The following is an 18,785-nucleotide window of genomic DNA, read 5'->3' on the forward strand; positions in this document are numbered from 1 at the left end:
TGGATTTTGTCCGGTCTATCATGCATTATAAAAGAAATGGCTACTTGCAATGACTTAGAAGAATGCAACCCAAATGCGAACCTTTAATTGGGATATTGGTGACCATATTAAATTTGGTTAATGGAAAGTGGGTTCCTGAATGTTATTACAAAGTATTTTTTTTAATTGAATTTTTGACCCTTTTTCTGTAAAAAGAAAGTATGCCATGTGAAGACCACCACTAAAAAGAAAAGCGAAGACCACCAGCAAACAAGAAGGATGGAGCGTATCCGGGCCGTAATCTCAGGCCGTCTTTGTTAGCCCATTAGTCTTATCTCTTCTCTCCTAAAATGGGCTGAAATCCATCCAGACTGCCACGCATACGGTGTGTGGTTACTGAACATCAAGCGAAAGCGCCAATACGGAGAAGATAATGCTTAAACTTTGCCAAGCATATGTTATTGCTATGATTTTAGAAAATTGCAGCAGCATAAGATTCCAAAAATATCTGGGAATTGATCACACCATGGGCATCGAACTTACCTACTCTCAAGGGAGCTGAGTATGTGATGTGACGGGCCGATATTAAAATGAACAAACAATAAAGCGATCAAGATCTCTCGTCTTGTTTCCCAGGCTATTACTCCACATGTGGCAAATTAATTTTGTTCAATTTAATTTTCCGACTGTGAATTCATTTTGGAGGATATATTCTTCCTAAGTCCTAACCCGAAGGTGTGCCTCCTCTCTTTTTACGTTTTCTTTGTATGTATATTCAATCAGAAATTAGAATAATTGTAACAAGGAAATTAGAATAATTGTAACTATGAAATTAAAGCAAATCCAAATAACAAAGGGAGGTTCTGAAATTACAATACCAAAAAGGATTAGGAATGGGTTTGTCGACCTGAAGCTCTATTTATATATATATAATATACTTATTTATTTATATGCATGCTCTTGAGATCAACAACAACAAAGTAAACTATCCAGGTTCTGTAAAACTACAACTTTTCCTCTCGATCGTCTACACTTTTTTTTTTCTTTTACTTTTTCTTCCTTATGAAACATGAGCTATATATATATCTCTTCCGATTTTGAAAATCTTTGCTTGAGTATTGATAATAGGCTGATCAAATATTTTATTTATTCATATTTGGATAGGATACATATATAGAAGAAAGCATGGCAGGAAGCACAAAAAGGAAATTTGAGAGAGTAGATTTTCTCAGTGATCATGTTATGGCATTGAAAGAGGCGATACACACTGACTTCGTCCTCAAACCTGGTGATAATGGACCAGGCATCCCCACGCACAAAGCTGTTCTGGTACACATGATCTACATAGATTTTAAGTAATTCTCTTTATAAAAGTAAAACTAATATATATTGTTGCCTAATAATTTATCATAATTCATTCTTTATACAGGCAGTGAAATCAAAAGTGTTTAGAAGCATGTTGGAAACTGATGAATGCAAAGTTTCACCGGAGAAATCAATCACTATCCATGACCTAAGCTACGGAGAACTCGAGTCTCTCCTTGAATTCTTCTACAGTGGTACATTGAGTCGTGACAACAAACATGTTCGAGCCCTCTATCTCGCTGCGGACAAGTACGACATTCAATACCTCCAAGATATTTGCAGAGAAATATTAATCTCGTCTCTGAGCTCTGAAAACGTTATTGACATCCTCCATCTTTCAACCATCCCTTCGGATGCAATCCTCAAGGAAGCTGCGATAAATTTCCTTATCAAAAAAGACATAAACGTGATTTTTCATAAGCGTTTTGAATCATTTGCACATCAGGACCCTCGTACAACCCTGGAGATCTTACAAGCCTGTGTAAGAGCAGTGCAGGCGTACTTCCAGAAACAATCTAAGCCAAAGTAAAGGCAATTATAGACTCTGGCTCTCGTTTGATTTGCACAAGAAAATTAAATACATGATTGATACTATTTGTGATTTTGCTAATATTATAGAGAAATTATAGTCTATAGACAAGATATCACTTTTGATAGCCAAGCAACTACTCAAATATACTAATCCAAGCACTACTTTATCATAAATTGGTTATACCCCCATAGCCCTCATTACTAAACCCTATTAACTATAATCTCCCATGAAACGGATCCCGTCTCATTCTCTGACCAAGTGACCATAGCGATGTCTTGCTCTGCTATTTTCGAGATCAAGATAAATATTTGTATATGCCTAATTTCTCAATTATTTTAGTATATTATTACGTAATTTATGATATGCTTAGACCATGATTTTTTGTATGGCTTTTAGTTTTTAAATTGTAGTTTTTGATTTTTGGTTTTTAATTTTTATATTTTTTGTTACATTACTTCTAAATATCTACACGGATATGAACTCTTATTTTCGGCTTCTTTAATATCCATAGCAAGAATTTAACTATGGATTGCATTTTTTTAAGAATTAGTTTGTGTTTTTCCACAGGTCTGAGATATCATATATTAATAAAACATGAATTTTTTATTTTTTTTGATTTTATTGTAAATTTTAATTTTCTGAAAAACATGAACATAATTTTAAGAAGATTTTGATCTTTAGTTTTTGGTTTTTATATTTAAACTAATAACATTAAATATTATTTATAATAAAATAATTATTTTGGAAATAGTAAAATACAAAATAATATCACAAAAATAAGTAAAATGTTTTATAAAATTATTCAAAAATGAAAAAAAAAAACACTAAATATAATTGTCATGATTCTCGTATAAATGCATAAATTTCATCTCAAATATATACATAATTTTCTGTAATGGCTAATTCAACTAATTTAATTTTTAGTGATAAATTTAGATTTTTCTATATGACTTATTTTTTATTTTACTATATTAAAGCATAAAATTCGTGAACATTAGTTTATTATTAGGTAAAATAGCATTCTAATATTGTAATAGTTTAAATACATTAATATGTGTTATGATAGCATAAATGTTAATTTCCTTAATTATATATATGTCTTCGGAAGCTCACTAAATTCTTACATTCGGTTTTCGCTTTGGTTAATTCAAATTTCGGATTTTTCAATGTTGGACTTCAAGTAACCAAACAGGAACTGCCCAAAAATCGGTTCGGTTTCAGTTTGAATAGAATAATTATGTCGGAACCCGGTAAATACCCAAAATATAACAGGTTCGGTTTGGGTCTGGTTAATTTCTTACCGAATCAACCTAAAAGTATCCAAAAGTAACCAAACTACCCGGATTACCCGAACAAAAAGTATATGAATTACTCAAAAAATACTTGAAATACCTATCTTGTTAAAAAAAATTAAAAGTTTAATTTATAAAAAAATATTGTTTAATTTTAAAACTATAACTAATGAAACCTGAATTTCAATATTTAGTTTAAATGTAACAAAAAAAATTTTGGATTTATAATTTAGTTTAAATATTTTAGTTATATAAAATCTAATAAAAGTAATATTTTAAAATATGTATTATATTTTGGTTACCCAAAAACCCATTTGATTATAAATTCAGTTCCAGTTCGGTCTAAGTATATATTTTAAGATAGGAACCGTTCAAGGTATTTTGTTTTCTAGTTTGGTTTCGGACTCGGATAACTTTATTTTGGTTTTTTTGGTTCTAGTTATTTTTCCCCGGCCTAGGCTCACTATTATTATATTTTCTTACATATATGTGCTCAAAGGCTCACTATTATTATCGATACTATTATTTGCGATTAATATTTTTTACATTCGAGCTTGCACATTAAAAATTAGGGTGGTTAATAATCCTTATTTAATAACTTATTATATTTATTATATTTACTAATTTATTTATTTTATTTATAAATTACTTATCTTTCTGTTTTATCAATTGTGGATAATAAGACAAACTATACTATTATTTGGATAATGATAGTATAAAATTAAATTTCTTTATATTTAAATTATATAATGCAAATATATATTTTATTTTTTGGATGATTATTATTATATAAAAACTAAAATATGTATTATATTATATACATGTATTTTACCATGATGATGAATTGTTTCAAGATTTCCAATCAGGTTAAATTGCAAAATTATATTATGTATTTATGTAGATATAATAGTAAACCTAACATCACCCTTTTTAAATTTTCTATAGTCCAAAATAAAATAATATGTGTCCACATAATCATTTCTAAAATTGTAAAACTCAAACAAACCAAACACATTATAATTTTTATTTCAACGTGTCCGATAAATGTTGGTTCACTTCAGGCTTATTTCCTTTTATTAAATAATCTTGACTCATTAAGTATATAAAGCTCAAAAAATGAGTAAAAAAGGGTTTGAAACTTTAGATAGAACTATGAAATATATCTTTAATTGTGATAATTTTTGTTCGTAAAATTATGTCTTTTATGAAAATATTTAATATATTTTACCTATCATGGTTGAAAACAATAGAGTTGAATTGTGATGGTTTCTAAAAGTGATAATATATGTAATCATGAATATTTAAAAAATGATTATATCCGCAAATCCGGCAAAACACATAATTTGCAATTTAGAGGTGTTTTTGTTAGTAGATAAAAACAAATATGAAGTTAGAAATAGTATTATAAATATGTACAAAAATACCTTATGTATAATGATGTTTGTAATAAAGAATTAAAATGGAAAATTATTTTCAAGAAACAAAACTAAAAGATTTTGAATTTCGGTTTTTGTTTTCAAGTAGTTATATGAAAACTAGTTTTCTAGATTTAAAGAATTTAAAAATATGGACTGAATGATCACCATCAAACCTAACAATTAAGACAAGCGGAAGTTGGACCCGTTTCTTTAATTTTAAAATGCTTACACAACATAGAAAGATCATCATCAAACAGCCTTCAAAGCAAACAAAACCTTGAAATCCAAAGATAGAAGGTCATCAAATCCTTAAAGATGGCTGACTCCCCTTATAGTAGAGCACAAACAAATGTAGCACAAGGCTTCAATGATCGGCAATATTATTACGACAAGAGGAAGTCAACTATGAAGCGACCACAGAACGCCAAGAAGCAGCGGAAGATGACAACATCCCGATCAAATCTCAAGGTAGAAGACAAAGAGCGACTCGAACCAAATCAGCCATAGCTAATCACAAGGATAAGACTAGGAATGGATCGAGCCCAGAACGGATCCAATGGAACAAACAAGGTGAGCGGAAGTTTGCAAACTCATCGATGAACACTAGAACAAAGCAATTGACGTGTATGCAAGGTACAGATCCAACCAATCATAACAGATTGTAAGTTGAAGAGACTAAGACCATCCAACGACACCAAAAGAGAAGCAAGGAGGCTTCTCAGAGATTAACCAGAGTATGAGCCGCCGGAACAGAGATAAAAATGATCTACAAACCGGACACCGTCAATCAAGAGATCCAGTTCACTAGTAACAGATCTAAGATGATACAACCAGATCTCACTGAAGGTTGCTTTGGAAAGGATATGGTTTTGGACCTTCAAGACACGATCGGATAAAACACCGTCAAAATCAACGATCTACACACAGAGAATTAAACAAGGGATAAAAAAAGAATCAGCTATGGTGCTAAGGAAACAACTGGAACCGGCTGACGTTAAAACCAAATGAAAATTTTCAGATATTAGAGAGAAGACAGAACAGTTGAAGAGAGAGGAAGTATCGACACGATTTCAATAGATCTTAACATATGTCATCGTTATTTTAGAAGGTAACAACTAGGAGCTGTTTGAATATTTCAAACCAAAAATGTTATTAGTTTAATCTGTTTTGTTTAAATTTCTTTTTTTTAATTGTATATCTAACTGGAAAAGGACATCTGGCCATATGAGATTCTTAAAATTGCGCCAGAAATTCTCATATGCGAACCTGCTTTGCTCTTCTTTCATAGTTTTTATATTTTTGAATTTTTTTAATCTAACATATCCTATACAGAATTTATAATTGGAAGTGTTCTAACAACACATGAAACAAATCTAAGATATTATTAAATTTTAGTTAAGGATATATTACTTGCCAGCCAAAAATATTTGTGTAGTCATAAGTTTAGAGTAACTATACAATTGATGTATTGAATAAAAGATTTAACAGTTGAATCACTATAATAAGGATGTTAAAAATGAAATTTGATGATATGAATTAATTGGTGTTGAAAAATTCAGCATGTTAAATAAAAAAAAATATGACCAACACTTGTCACTTTTATAAGGATTTTGATATTCTCAGATTCTTTTTGTTATTTAAAACCAATAATCTAAATTAAATAGTTTATTTTTATTAATACAAATATTTATCATTTTAAATTATCTATCAATAGAGATTTTTTTTAATTTGGATATAGAATATTTTAATTAATTTATAAAATAGAGTATAAGATTTTATTAAACAAAATAATTGTAGTAGATAAAAGTTGAATGTGTGTTGAATGATGAAATAGAAGGAAAATGATGTGAAACATTAAAAGAAGAAATGGAAAAAAAAAATGATGTGAAATGTTGAAAGATGAAATGATGGGTTTTGAATCTTGAAACTATTGTACATAGTCTTATGATATAATAGAACCACACAATTAGATCTGAACAATCTCCTCGATCTATACACGATGAAAGTTGAGACTATATTTCCTTTAACTGCATAAACTCAGAACTTAAATTTTTTTGACTTGTTTACCTATTGTCCACTATGTGAGATACCAATCAATATTGAATATTCTATTATTTGTTAAACAATGTATCAAATAATAAAAAGATATGAATATATATACATATATATATATATATATATATATATATATATTTTTTTTATAAATCTAACATAATAAGTCAAACTATATAAAATTAACAAAATTGCTTCCAGTACAAGTCAAACTAAATACAATTATACATATTTACAATTAAAATAATTGTGGTTGATTAAGAAGAAGAAATGTGATTTATAAAATATTAAAAAAAGATAACCAATCATTCGAAATTCTTCTATAAAAACTAAATATTTAATTAGATAACAGCATAATGTTATTTGAAATCTTTGTTTGTTATATACTTTCTATAAGTATAAAAATACATATTTTCAAAAATAAATAAATATATATATATAACAAACAAAGATTTTAAATAACAACCAACTCTGATACTACTTGTAGCGTCCCGATCGTTCATGGTTAATGGGTCATCCACGTCTGTGTACTCGGCACATGGACTCCGTCCCATCTGACAGGTGGTACATTATTTTTTCAAGATCTGAAAGACTTGTTTACTGATCATGCAAATACTACATGACATTTCTTGATGATTTGGCTTCAATTACATGTTATCGTGAATCACTTTCTTTCCCGATATGTTATTCATCATTCCACTCCAGTTTAATCACACTTAATTCTGGAATTCTAAATATGTGGTAGAAAAAGTAAACACATTTTAGTGACATATAACCAAATCAATTTTTTTTAATCTTTTTCATATATCACAATTCGGGATGTTACGTATATCTTCTATGTATTAAAAAATAAACAACTTAAACCTTACAATTGATTAAGCAATCGTTAATTGTCTTTTTGTGTAATATGTTATGAATACTATCATCAAGAGTGTGGGAGGGTGTCATGTCATATATATGTTTACGGCTTTGGTCGGGACCGTCCCAATAAATCAAAACACATGTTCAATGGGCTTAATTAGTCTCTCTTCTGCAACGTGGCAAAAGCATATTGGTATGTGACTAGTGACTACTGTGCATTGTGGTTGCGTTTCAAAAATGATATACCACCTTAAAAACTTTCACGATGGTGTCGTTTTCACAATACTGTGTAAACAACGGTAAATCCCTATATACTAAAGCACAAGTCACTAGACCAATAAAATTTTGCCACGTAGATTAAAAGAAAAAAAATTAAAGAAAAAGCAAATTGAAAACAAAATCGAGAAAGTTAAATGTTTATCACATAAAATCAAAAATATTTCTTCTTGCCACTTCGCCGACCGTTTTCTTTCTAGACCACGATCACCAATGATCAACAATCTAAAAATAACTACCCAATTCTGTTACTTATATTTGTACGAGGCTTTTCTTTATAATTGCATCTTGATACAATAACACATCTTCTCTATTTCTCTAATCCTCAAACCTGATTTTGCAATGCAAGACTTCTTCCCTGAGAGACATTGTCATTCACTTATTCATCATATTTTTATTTGTGTTTGCTTAATATTTTTGGATCTCACTCTGTTCTCTACTTCTATCATCGCTTTGATTTATCAAACCTCACTCACTCACGTGTATGATTTTCTTCAAAAACTCAAGCTTATTAATATGCAGAAACACAAGGTTATCTTCTTTTTCAAAACGAAGATGTGAGAAAACGAAGATGTGAGACAGAAAAGATAAAATGGATATATCAAAGTTTTTCTTTGTCCTATATTTTACTCTTCAAAAGTCTCTTTATTTTTGTATGCTTAAATTTTGTTAATCTTACAATTAATAGATAATGATTGACAATGCAGGTTTCAAAAGATGTAAAGAGATCAAGAGAATCTAACACTACCCAAAAAGACTATCAACAAAATTGAAGTTACAGGTATAAATATCATATTTTACTAAAATTTTTTATCGTAAAAAGTATCATATTAGTAAACTATGTCTACAAGGAAAAGATTTCTGAAAGGAACATTTTTTTCTAGGTATCGTATTTTGTATTGTTTCTCTCAGATTGGTGTTTGTTTCTTTTTGTATTTTGTATTGTTTCTCTCAGATTGGTGTTTGTTTCTTTTTGTTCACCCCCTCCTTGAAATCCGGGTTCGATTCCTGGCAGCGGAAAAACATTTTAGTTTCAAAAAAAAAAAGATAAAGTAAAAATCATGATGATAATATCTAGAATATCATTCTTTATGCGAGTTCTTTTGAAATTTTACCTGAATAGCAAGTACATATTTCTTGGTTTATTTACTAGATAAAAATCATTATAATAAGTAGAGAAACTAGAATAAGATTTTATATTTTCTTTTATATAGGAAAGATAATTGGTGTAAGAAAAACATAAAAAAGCTAACACAAATTTTGCAACCAAATAAAATGAATTAAAAATTTAAATTAAATTTAGAAGAAGACTATTCATCACTTAGTGCGTCTAAAAAATAAGAGACGGTAACTATTATCCTAATAGAAATTAAGTATATATATATATATTTTTTTTTTTTTGTTGTCTACAGATATTGCAATATGCTGAGTATTAAGCATTAACATGGCAATACATTTGCTAAAAACACATTGTTTTAATATAATAAACGGGAATTCGGCCAAAAAAAATCTGAACTTTTCTGAAATTGCCAAAAGAATTCTGTACACTTGCCTGACCAATAAAAACTTAAATTTTTGTTGACTTATTTAAATAATTTAGAAACTTACGGTTGACTGACCAGATTATCACACCGTTAAACAAGAGTTAAGACAGCGTTAACATAACGTTAACTGTTGGCGTTAAGTAAAACGACGTCGTTTCGTTTTAGACTATTTGAAAATAAAAATATGAAGAGACCGGGTTTCGAACCCAGATTGTTTGGATCAAATGGCAAGGTAATTTACCACTAGGCTAGTGGTACATTCAATGTACATACTAACACATTTACTTTTATTTGGTATTGATTTTGAATATAAAAAAAATTTCTAAAAATTTAAAAGGTCTTTAAAATTCCAAAAATATGAAAATAAAGAAATTTTTTATAAAATTAATTTTGAAACTAAAAGTAAAAATAAAATTTTATTTTTCCTTAAAAATAAAAAATCTTCCAACATTTTCATTTTTAAAAAGAAATTCCAAAAAAAAATTTCATTTTTCAGAAAAAAATCGAAAAATAAAAAAAATCGAAAAATATCAAAAACTTATAAAAAATTCGAATCTGAAAATAATCAGAATTTATTAAAAACAAATTTTTTTTTATTTTTTTATCAAAATATTTTTTTATTTTTTTTTATAAAAAATGGCAAAAGAAAATTTTTCATTTTTCAAATTATAAAAAGAAAAATTGAAAAACAAAATTCGAAAAATAAAATTTCAAAAAAAAAAGGGATAAAAATTTCAAATCTGAAAACATATAATCAGAAACTATAAAAACATTTTAAAAAATAGTAATAAATTATATATATATATATATATATATATATATATATATATATATTTTTCTGATTATATGTTTTCAGATTCGAAATATTTTATAACTTTTTTTGGAATATTTTTTCGAATTTTTATTTTATTTTTTCAAATTTCTTTTATAATCCGAAAAAATGAAAATTTTCTTTTTCGGAATTATTTTTCAATTTTAGAAAATTTAAAGATCTTTTTAAGTTTTTAGATAATTTTTTTAATATTCAAACTCAATACCAAATAAAAGTAAATGTGTTAGTACATACAATGAATGTACCACTAGCACAGTGGTAAAGTACCTTGCTATTTTATCTAAACAACCTGGGTTCGAACCCAGTGGTCTATTTGTTTTTATTTTCAAATCATGTAAAACGACGTCGTTTTATCTCATTTCAAAACGACGTCGTTTCACTTAACACCAATTTTAACGATGTTATTTTTTTCTGTTAAATTTGGTGACGGCGTGCTAAATTGGCAAGTCAACGAAAACATTGTTAATTAATTCTAAAGTCAATGAAAAGTTTGTGTTTTTTTTTGTCAACCCTAAAGTTCATGTTTCTTTTGGCAATTCATGAAAAGTTCAAGATTTTTTTGGCCGAATTCCCTATAATAAACTAATCATTTTCCGTACGCACTACGGGTGGAACACTAGTAATTTTCTAAAACTGAAACTGGAAAATTTGAGGACGGTAAGTATTGTCGTTGGCAACGAAGCATGTGATCCAAGAGAGGCAACACTCACCTCTGAGCTGTTCAAGACTTTACATGTCATCACCAAAATTGGAATCTTAATTTTAGAATTTAATATAACTACTTCCGTGCAATGCATGCCAATTTTTTTACAGCAGGGCCCCGATATTATAGACCAAGTAGTGACTTTTAATAAAGCTGTCAATTTTTTTCTCCAACGGTCCAATAAGTAATTTCGTTGGAGAGTCAGAAAGTTAATACTAGTATTTTTTTACCATTTTAACTATTGGGCTTCAGTGGGTCGCCCATATTTTACTGATTTTATGTTTCCGTCCAAAAAGGTGGACCCATTATCTTTTCCTGAAAAGAAAAAGACAGGTCAGAGTCAGACTTTTGTCCTTTTACGAGAGCACCTCGGTACGTTCCAGAACCCTCTCCCGTCTCCTCCTCCATCATCTAACTTTATTTAATACACAAATTACCAAACTATTTTATTAACCCAAATTATTGTTCAATATTCACCTAATCACCATCATAAATAAAATAACACAGAATGGCACTAGAGACTAGATGACAAGAAAACAAAAATTAGAAGAGATACTGTCCAAAAGAACCTAAAATGTTTTTGACAAAAACACATATAAAAAAGAAAATGATTAAAAAAGTTTCATAATTTACTTTTTCTGAAAAAGATATTCAATGTTTTAATTTTTTCTTGATTTTTTGGTTGATTGTAATTCAAAAATTCTTTTAAAATTATTATTCTAAATCTAAAATTTTAAATCATATTTCCCCTCTGAAAACTAATATCTAAAATCTAAACTTGAAATTAAAATAAAAAAACTTGAAATTAAAATTAGTTAACTTTAAAAACTATTAAAATTCCTTTACTTTTTAAAAATTTCTATTTGGATCATTTTGATCCTTTTAAACTATTTTTATGATAAATTTTGTTTTCGGCAATGTCACAAACACATGAACGCAAGAAATAAATAGAGTAATTCTTGGGTTCACTCCCTAGGGTGAACCTCTAGGTTCACCCACCAATAATAGTTCACCATTTTATATTTAATGTTTTTTAGAAAAGGAAATAAAATATTGTCAAGTTATATTACGTTTTTTAAAAAATTAAAAAATAAAAGCTCAAGAATTAAAATAAAAATAATAGTAGTTGAAAAAAATTATTTTTTAAAAAAGCTTTTTATACCATCAGCAAAATGCTAAACCCTAAACCCTAAATCCTAAACCCTAAACCATTGGGTAAACCCTAAACCCTTGGACAAATTCTAAATTCTTGAATTTTTTAAAGTAATTTTAGTACCGTCAGCAAAACACTAAACCCTAAACCCTAAATACTATACCCTAAACCCATGGATAAATCTTAAACCCTTGGATAAATCATAAACCCTAGAATTTAAGATTTATCCAAGGGTTTAAGATTTACCCAAGGGTTTAGGATATAATATTTAGGGTTTAGGGTTTAGTATTTAGGGTTTAGTATTTTGTCGATGGCATTAAAATTATTTTTAAAACTTTCTTTTGTTTCCAACTAATTTTATTTTTTATTTATTCTTATCTTTTTAATTTTTAAAATATGACAATATTTTGTTTCCTTTTTTAAAAGATATTAAATACAAAATGGTGAACTCTTATTGGTGGGTGAACCTAGAAGTTCACCCTAGGGAGTGAACCCAAGAATTACTCAAATAAATATAAAAAGAATGAATAGAAGTAAAATTGTAAGAATGATAATTATAGAATAATATTTTTTTATTAAAACTAACAAGGACAAATTATTTTCTATAGTCTTCTATAATAAAGTAAATATAAATGAAAAAAAACTATTTTTCATAAATAGCAATTTTTTTAAGGAATATTAAAATGTAATATTGCTCTTCATTTTTTTTATCACCATTTAAATCCAAATATCTATCAAGAGATAACTAGCCATCAAGCAAGAACGTTTGCAAATATGATAAGTTGATAACCAGTATCACCCACCTGTTGAAAATGATTAGAGTGAGTTTGCTAACACATCTAAACTATGATTTCTTAACCATAAACAAATGGGTTCATAACGATCACAATAATTAGGAGTAGGACTGGTATCAATTATACTATTAATCACTGATGAAAAAACGATTCTTTTGTCATACTATCGAATTTGTTTTATGTCTTGTCTTAAAAAGAAAGATTATTGAAAATAATGTTGTAGACGTTAGGGCATTTTAATATTATTTTCCTCTATAAATTCAGTCTCTATCCACCACACACTCACCTCCACACAAAACAAGAAAGAAGAAGTAAAAAGCTCACCGCTTTTTAACCTTTCTAGAGTGAAAGAACTCTGAAAAAGAGAGAGAGAGAGAGATGGAAGGCAAAGAAGAAGATGTGAGAGTTGGAGCTAACAAGTTCCCGGAGAGGCAGCCCATCGGGACATCAGCTCAGTCCGACAAAGACTACAAAGAGCCACCACCTGCGCCACTGTTCGAGCCCGGAGAGCTGAGCTCGTGGTCTTTCTGGAGAGCAGGAATCGCCGAGTTCATAGCTACTTTCCTGTTCCTTTACATCACAGTGTTGACAGTCATGGGAGTGAAGAGAGCACCAAACATGTGTGCCTCTGTTGGAATCCAAGGCATCGCTTGGGCTTTTGGTGGCATGATCTTTGCTCTCGTCTACTGTACTGCTGGAATTTCAGGTAATAAATCTTTCCTCCATCTTTCGATTACTGTAGTTTGGTTTTAGATCTACGGATTATGTCTTTAATTAGCAAAGTTTTTGTCTTTGTGGAATCTTTTGAGGTTGTTTCTGTAACACATGTTTGTGTGTTTAATGTTTTTTTTTTCTTTTTTTTTTGCTAAATTTTAAAAATTGTTATGTGTGTTTAATGTTACAGGTGGACACATCAACCCAGCGGTTACGTTCGGTCTGTTCTTGGCTAGGAAGTTGTCTCTGACCAGAGCTGTTTTCTACATGATTATGCAATGTCTCGGAGCCATCTGTGGTGCCGGAGTCGTCAAGGGTTTCCAGCCAACGCCGTACCAGACTCTCGGTGGCGGTGCCAACACCGTCGCTCCCGGCTACTCCAAGGGATCTGGTCTCGGTGCTGAGATCATCGGAACCTTCGTTCTCGTCTACACGGTCTTCTCCGCCACCGACGCCAAGAGAAGCGCCCGTGACTCACACGTCCCGGTAAGGACCCCACAACTCCGGTTTAGTTGTTTTTTTCCGGTTTAGTGACATGTATTTGTTTAATTTATTTACATATTTTGGCAAAATTGTAGATTTTGGCACCACTCCCAATCGGGTTTGCAGTGTTCTTGGTACACTTGGCGACAATTCCGATAACCGGAACCGGAATCAATCCAGCTAGAAGTCTTGGAGCTGCCATTATCTACAACAGGGAACACTCCTGGGACGACCAGGTGAGTACAAACACACAGACTATAGAAAGACTACTTGAAAACATTTATTCTTCATCCTTATATTAATAATTAAGATTTTTGAATTCATTAATTGCAGTGGATTTTCTGGGTTGGACCATTCATTGGAGCAGCTCTAGCAGCACTCTATCACCAGATTGTCATCAGAGCCATTCCTTTCAAGAGCAAGAACTGAACCATATGATGAACTAGAGATCCAATCTTTTTATTTACTGTTATGTAATTTCTTTGCTTATCTAGCTTTTGTTTTGCAATGTACTACTACTCTATATGGGATTTTGTGAGTTTCTTATGAGCTTGTTTTGTTTAAGCATTAACTAGTTTGCTCTATGCTGTTTCCTCCCTGCTTTTCTTTGTATGCATCTCTTATAATAAATCTTGTTTTCACTTCTTATGCAGTTAACGTATTTGTTTACAATACCTTACTCGCCTCCCAAAGGTTTGATTCCAGTAAAATTCCAAAGTTTCGGATCTTGCATTTGGATCCACACAAAAATAAAACAACGCAGTTAGCTAACTTCATGCTCTATATAAACTGTTTTCTTTTTGTTTAAATATGATATCTGTTATGTGTTATCTGTTATGTGTTTTTGTTTAAATATGATATCTGTTATATATATAAGTATTAGACGTAGACACCGATCCATGATCAGAGATCCCCGTAGGTCTAAGATATTATTCCACGTGAACTACTGAAGCAGCTGAAAACCTACACGTCGTTTTAGAAAATTGTCTAGCTTGCATTTGGATCCACGAGCTATCCAAAAGTAGGTAGATACTCATAGATCAGGTGCTGCTGCACTGGAACTTGCTTCTTTTGGACCAGACTAGGAGGATTTCGACGATCCTCCACTAGAGGTTATTAAGACAATCCTTCTTTGTATACCAAATTCTAACTTGTCATATTGGTGCATCATAGATCAGTCATAGCATAGTTAATGGCTTATGATAGAGGTGTCAATTGGGTTAGTCTGGTCCGGTCGAGTATAGATAAGTTTACATTAACCTTAAAATATTTAAACAACTTATATGTTTAACTATTGGAACACTGAAATGATTGAGCGCGTTCTACCTTTTCATAAGGAACAAATCTTAAGGATTAAGCCTAGTGTCCTAAGATCAGAAAATAAATTGGTCTGGTTAAAGAACGCCTCGGGAGAGTATTCTACAAGATCAGGTTACCTGACAATCACGGAGGATAAGAGTGTAGCTCCACAACTAACTCAAGATCCCGCACCTGAATGGCTTCCGTGCGTCTGGAACATTAAAACAGCCGAAAAAATAAAAATCTTCATATGGAAATCCTTACAAGGAGTTTTGCCGGTAGGAGAACAGTTTGCAATAAAAAAACATACATGTCGATTCTCGGTGTGCTAGATGCAACCAAATGGAATCAGTGAACCATTTGTTGTTCCAATGTCCTTTCGCTTTTAAGGTATGGGATCTTGCTCCGACAGCAACCACTATAAGCCCCATCACGTTGAACAGCTTCCAGGAAGGATGGAAAAAGGTCAGGAAAATTCCTTCATTGCCACCAGTGGAATCGAAGCAGGCACACTCTCAGCGTGGATCATCTGGTCACTATAGAGATCGAGAAACCTCCTAATATTCGAAAAGATCTATCTCTCCAGAAGACACAATCCTCAAAGCCATCTCCGATGCGAGGGAATGGAGAATGGCGCAACCTCCCACAAATCCAAAACCTGTGAAATCGGTCATCAGATTCGAACCAAACCCTAAAAACCCTAATCCATGCTCTATCTTCACTGATGCTGCTTGGAACTCTTCAACGGGCACCGCAAGACTTGGTTGGATAGTTGATGATCGGACCTCCTCAACAACGCATGCAGCGACAGAAACTTCGGTTTCATTGCCTCTAATGGCAGAAACTTTGGCAGTTTGATCGGCCATAACCTTTGCCCTCTCTCACGGTTTCGAATCCATCGCAATCTTCTCAGATTCACAGACGCTCATCAGTTTGATCAACAAGAAGAAGATGAATATCGAAGTCTTTGGAATACTTAATGATATCAACCGCTTATTTACCTCATTTAATTCGATTGTCTTTAATTTTATTTCTAGATCGGCTAATGTTAAGGCCGACCAAGCAGCTAAGCAGGCCCTTTGGGTTCTAAACTCATTTTAAATTTCTAATGAAAGCCTTTCAGTTTGAACAAAAAAAACAATTTATAAATAGATAAACTTATCTAGATCCGAAACATATAGATAAATGTCCTCCAAATTGTATTTTGGAAAAAAACATGCTATACATAAAGAGGAATATGATTCTTATAATGATCAAACAATAAAATACTTTTGTAGCTTCCATATTTACTCTGTTAAAGTTTAGATTACGAATATTGAAAAATATATGTATTAAGACTGGCTTCGACCGCAATAATTGCAATAATGATATTATTTAAATTATTATTTAAAGTTTCATGTTTTTCGGACCAGTCTCATCCCAAAATATTTAATCTGAATTGGCAAGTTCAAAAATTTAATTTTTGGATTTATATAACCAAGTCCAAATCTGATAATTTATAAGGTTAAACGGGCTACAGGTTTTGGTCTAAATTGACATGTCTAACTTGAGGTGGAACCTTAAAGACTAAATGAATGATAAATCATTTAGATTTTGTAGTTGTAGTAGAAGCCAACTCCTAAATACAAGTCCATCAAACATGTGTTTTAGGATCGGTGTAGTTAAATTTATTTTAGGGGCCAATTTGAGAAGAGATTAGTTGGTTCAGAGCTAATTAATCTTTTGGTCTTTGATTTGACAGGTTCGATTCTTTCTCAGTACCAAATGTTATTTCAAAGGGCCAAAAGTTTTTTTTTGCTTCGAGGCTCAAAAAATTCAGGCACAACCCTGATTCTGAGACAGAAGGATTATTCATAGAAATATCAGAAAGATATGTAAATCTTTGTGATGTGAATCAAGACTGACTGTTCAGATTTAATGGATATAACTACTAACTCAATCGATTGACCAGCTTTAACCTCAGATAAAACTGTTTTGCCTTTTGCAAGATCATTTTGAGAGTGAATTTGATCCATACTCTCATGAGCATACATCTTTGTGCAAAGCAAACGAGGCTAAGATGAAAGGTATAATAATTTTCATGTAAACCAAACACGTTAATAGAGAGCAAAACTTTATTTAAGTATATGAGTAGTTGACAAAAAGTCATAGAACAACTGTTGATAACCTCAATAACTTAACATATAACAAGGGTTAAATATTTTTCTGCACAATACACAGAAATAATAATTTTAAAAGTTATTTTATTTTTAAAAAGTTAATATTTTTATTTTTAATTTTAGATTCATTATTTATTTTAATTCGTTTTAATCTTTAATCTGATTTTAGTTAGATTTAATCTTCAAACCAAAACTGACCAAACATGAAATGAGTTCAGATCTAAAAATAGTTCTTACAAAACTTATAAAATATATGAGCCTGACCTGGACATATATAAGATTCGGATGAAATCTACAAAGCTGAACCCAAAACCCAAAAATCTTTCAAATAAATCTCTCATTAGATTTTGGGTTCTTTGCAAATTTTTTGGGCAGTGGAAGCTGGAGAAAATTAACAAGGAAGCTAATGTTCTTGCGAGGCTTATGGCGAAAAGTGTGATTATTAGGAATCTTTCTCTCTTTTTTCTTTTCTTCTTTTCTTTTGAACGACAGGAATCTTTCTGAATTGTATGTTGTTTGAAGCATAGGTTAGACAAGGGGTATTTTATTTTTTTATCTATACTACTAAACAGAAGGTTCTTTTTTTAAGCATACTTCTATTTTAAAAATATTTACAAGATTCTGCCACTAAAATATTTGTAGACTATGCTTTTAATTAAAAGTGTTTTGATGGGTTTTCGAAACTAGGATTATTCTACAATTTTTTTAGTTTCTGGCGATGATGGATGCCAATTTTCAAAGAGAAAATATTTTTCTTTATTTCAACATCTTTAAGCTCTGTGAAGTTTCTTTGAGGTGTCTATCAAGATACACGTGATCTACGGTACTTTTGAGATTTCTAATGTGGTTTTGTTCGAGATCAATGAGATCATGGGTAGGTTGAAGCAAACTGGAAAATGTCTGTCAATTGAATTACATAATCGTGAAGACTAAACTAAAAATAGTGTATGCGACTGAGTCAACAATTTATGTAGAACAAAAGTCATTTTCATATAATAAATTCGGAATGGGGACCTAGACTTACTGCTCGTGGATATCTATATTATTAAAAGAGAAGTACCTATATAAAATATCCATTAGTTTTCACTTTTATTTACAATTACATGCCACTGAAGTAATTAAATGAATTTATATTTAAGTAATCATTGTCTTTTCCTATTTATTAAACATTTTCCTAAATTACTTTCAGCTTAATTTTTGTATTTAATATGTTTCCTAAAATAAAGGAGCTGATTTTTAGGAATATTCATATTTAAAATCGATGTTAACAATACCATTAATTATTTTGAACAAAATTCAAGTTTAAATTCGATATTTAACAATATTATG

General features: G+C 30.5%; 2 protein-coding genes and 1 long non-coding RNA gene across 4 annotated transcripts; all 3 read left to right on the top strand.

The window, feature by feature from the left end:
* Positions 1-395: 395 nt before the first annotated feature.
* On the top strand, positions 396-2,016 carry LOC108826712 (BTB/POZ domain-containing protein At1g01640-like). Of its 2 annotated transcripts, none has more exons than XM_018600089.2 (3): positions 396-714; positions 1,144-1,308; positions 1,409-2,016. In XM_018600089.2, exons 2-3 carry the CDS (start codon positions 1,165-1,167, stop codon positions 1,871-1,873), a joined length of 609 nt encoding a protein of 202 aa, XP_018455591.1. In that variant the 5' UTR covers positions 396-714; positions 1,144-1,164; the 3' UTR covers positions 1,874-2,016. The 2 variants fall into 2 exon arrangements, with proteins under 2 accessions (XP_018455591.1, XP_056849616.1); XM_056993636.1 differs by lacking the exon at positions 396-714 and adding an exon at positions 939-972.
* Positions 2,017-7,929: 5,913 nt separating this feature from the next.
* Positions 7,930-12,200, top strand: LOC130499839 (uncharacterized). Its single transcript, XR_008938702.1, has 3 exons — positions 7,930-8,348; positions 8,483-8,556; positions 11,151-12,200. It is a non-coding gene; the product is annotated as an uncharacterized LOC130499839 (long non-coding RNA).
* An 876-nt stretch (positions 12,201-13,076) lies between these two features.
* Positions 13,077-14,642, top strand: LOC108827929 (probable aquaporin PIP1-4). The gene is made up of 4 exons (XM_018601449.2): positions 13,077-13,507; positions 13,706-14,001; positions 14,094-14,234; positions 14,332-14,642. Exons 1-4 carry the CDS (start codon positions 13,180-13,182, stop codon positions 14,425-14,427), a joined length of 861 nt encoding a protein of 286 aa, XP_018456951.1. The 5' UTR covers positions 13,077-13,179; the 3' UTR covers positions 14,428-14,642.
* The last annotated feature ends 4,143 nt before the right edge of the window (positions 14,643-18,785 follow it).

The sequence above is a fragment of the Raphanus sativus genome, chromosome 9 (assembly GCF_000801105.2).
Source record: "Raphanus sativus cultivar WK10039 chromosome 9, ASM80110v3, whole genome shotgun sequence".
Taxonomy (NCBI): Eukaryota; Viridiplantae; Streptophyta; class Magnoliopsida; order Brassicales; family Brassicaceae; genus Raphanus; species Raphanus sativus.

Excerpts from the sequence above, each read along its gene's own strand:
- LOC108826712 (XM_018600089.2), top strand. The coding sequence starts at position 1,165 with ATGGCAGGAAGCACAAAAAGGAAATTTGAGAGAGTAGATTTTCTCAGT. Across the intron at positions 1,309-1,408 it reads CCACGCACAAAGCTGTTCTG|GCAGTGAAATCAAAAGTGTT; the intron begins GTACACATGATC and ends TTCTTTATACAG.
- LOC108827929 (XM_018601449.2), top strand. The coding sequence starts at position 13,180 with ATGGAAGGCAAAGAAGAAGATGTGAGAGTTGGAGCTAACAAGTTCCCG. Across the intron at positions 13,508-13,705 it reads CTGTACTGCTGGAATTTCAG|GTGGACACATCAACCCAGCG; the intron begins GTAATAAATCTT and ends TTAATGTTACAG. Across the intron at positions 14,002-14,093 it reads CCCGTGACTCACACGTCCCG|ATTTTGGCACCACTCCCAAT; the intron begins GTAAGGACCCCA and ends GCAAAATTGTAG.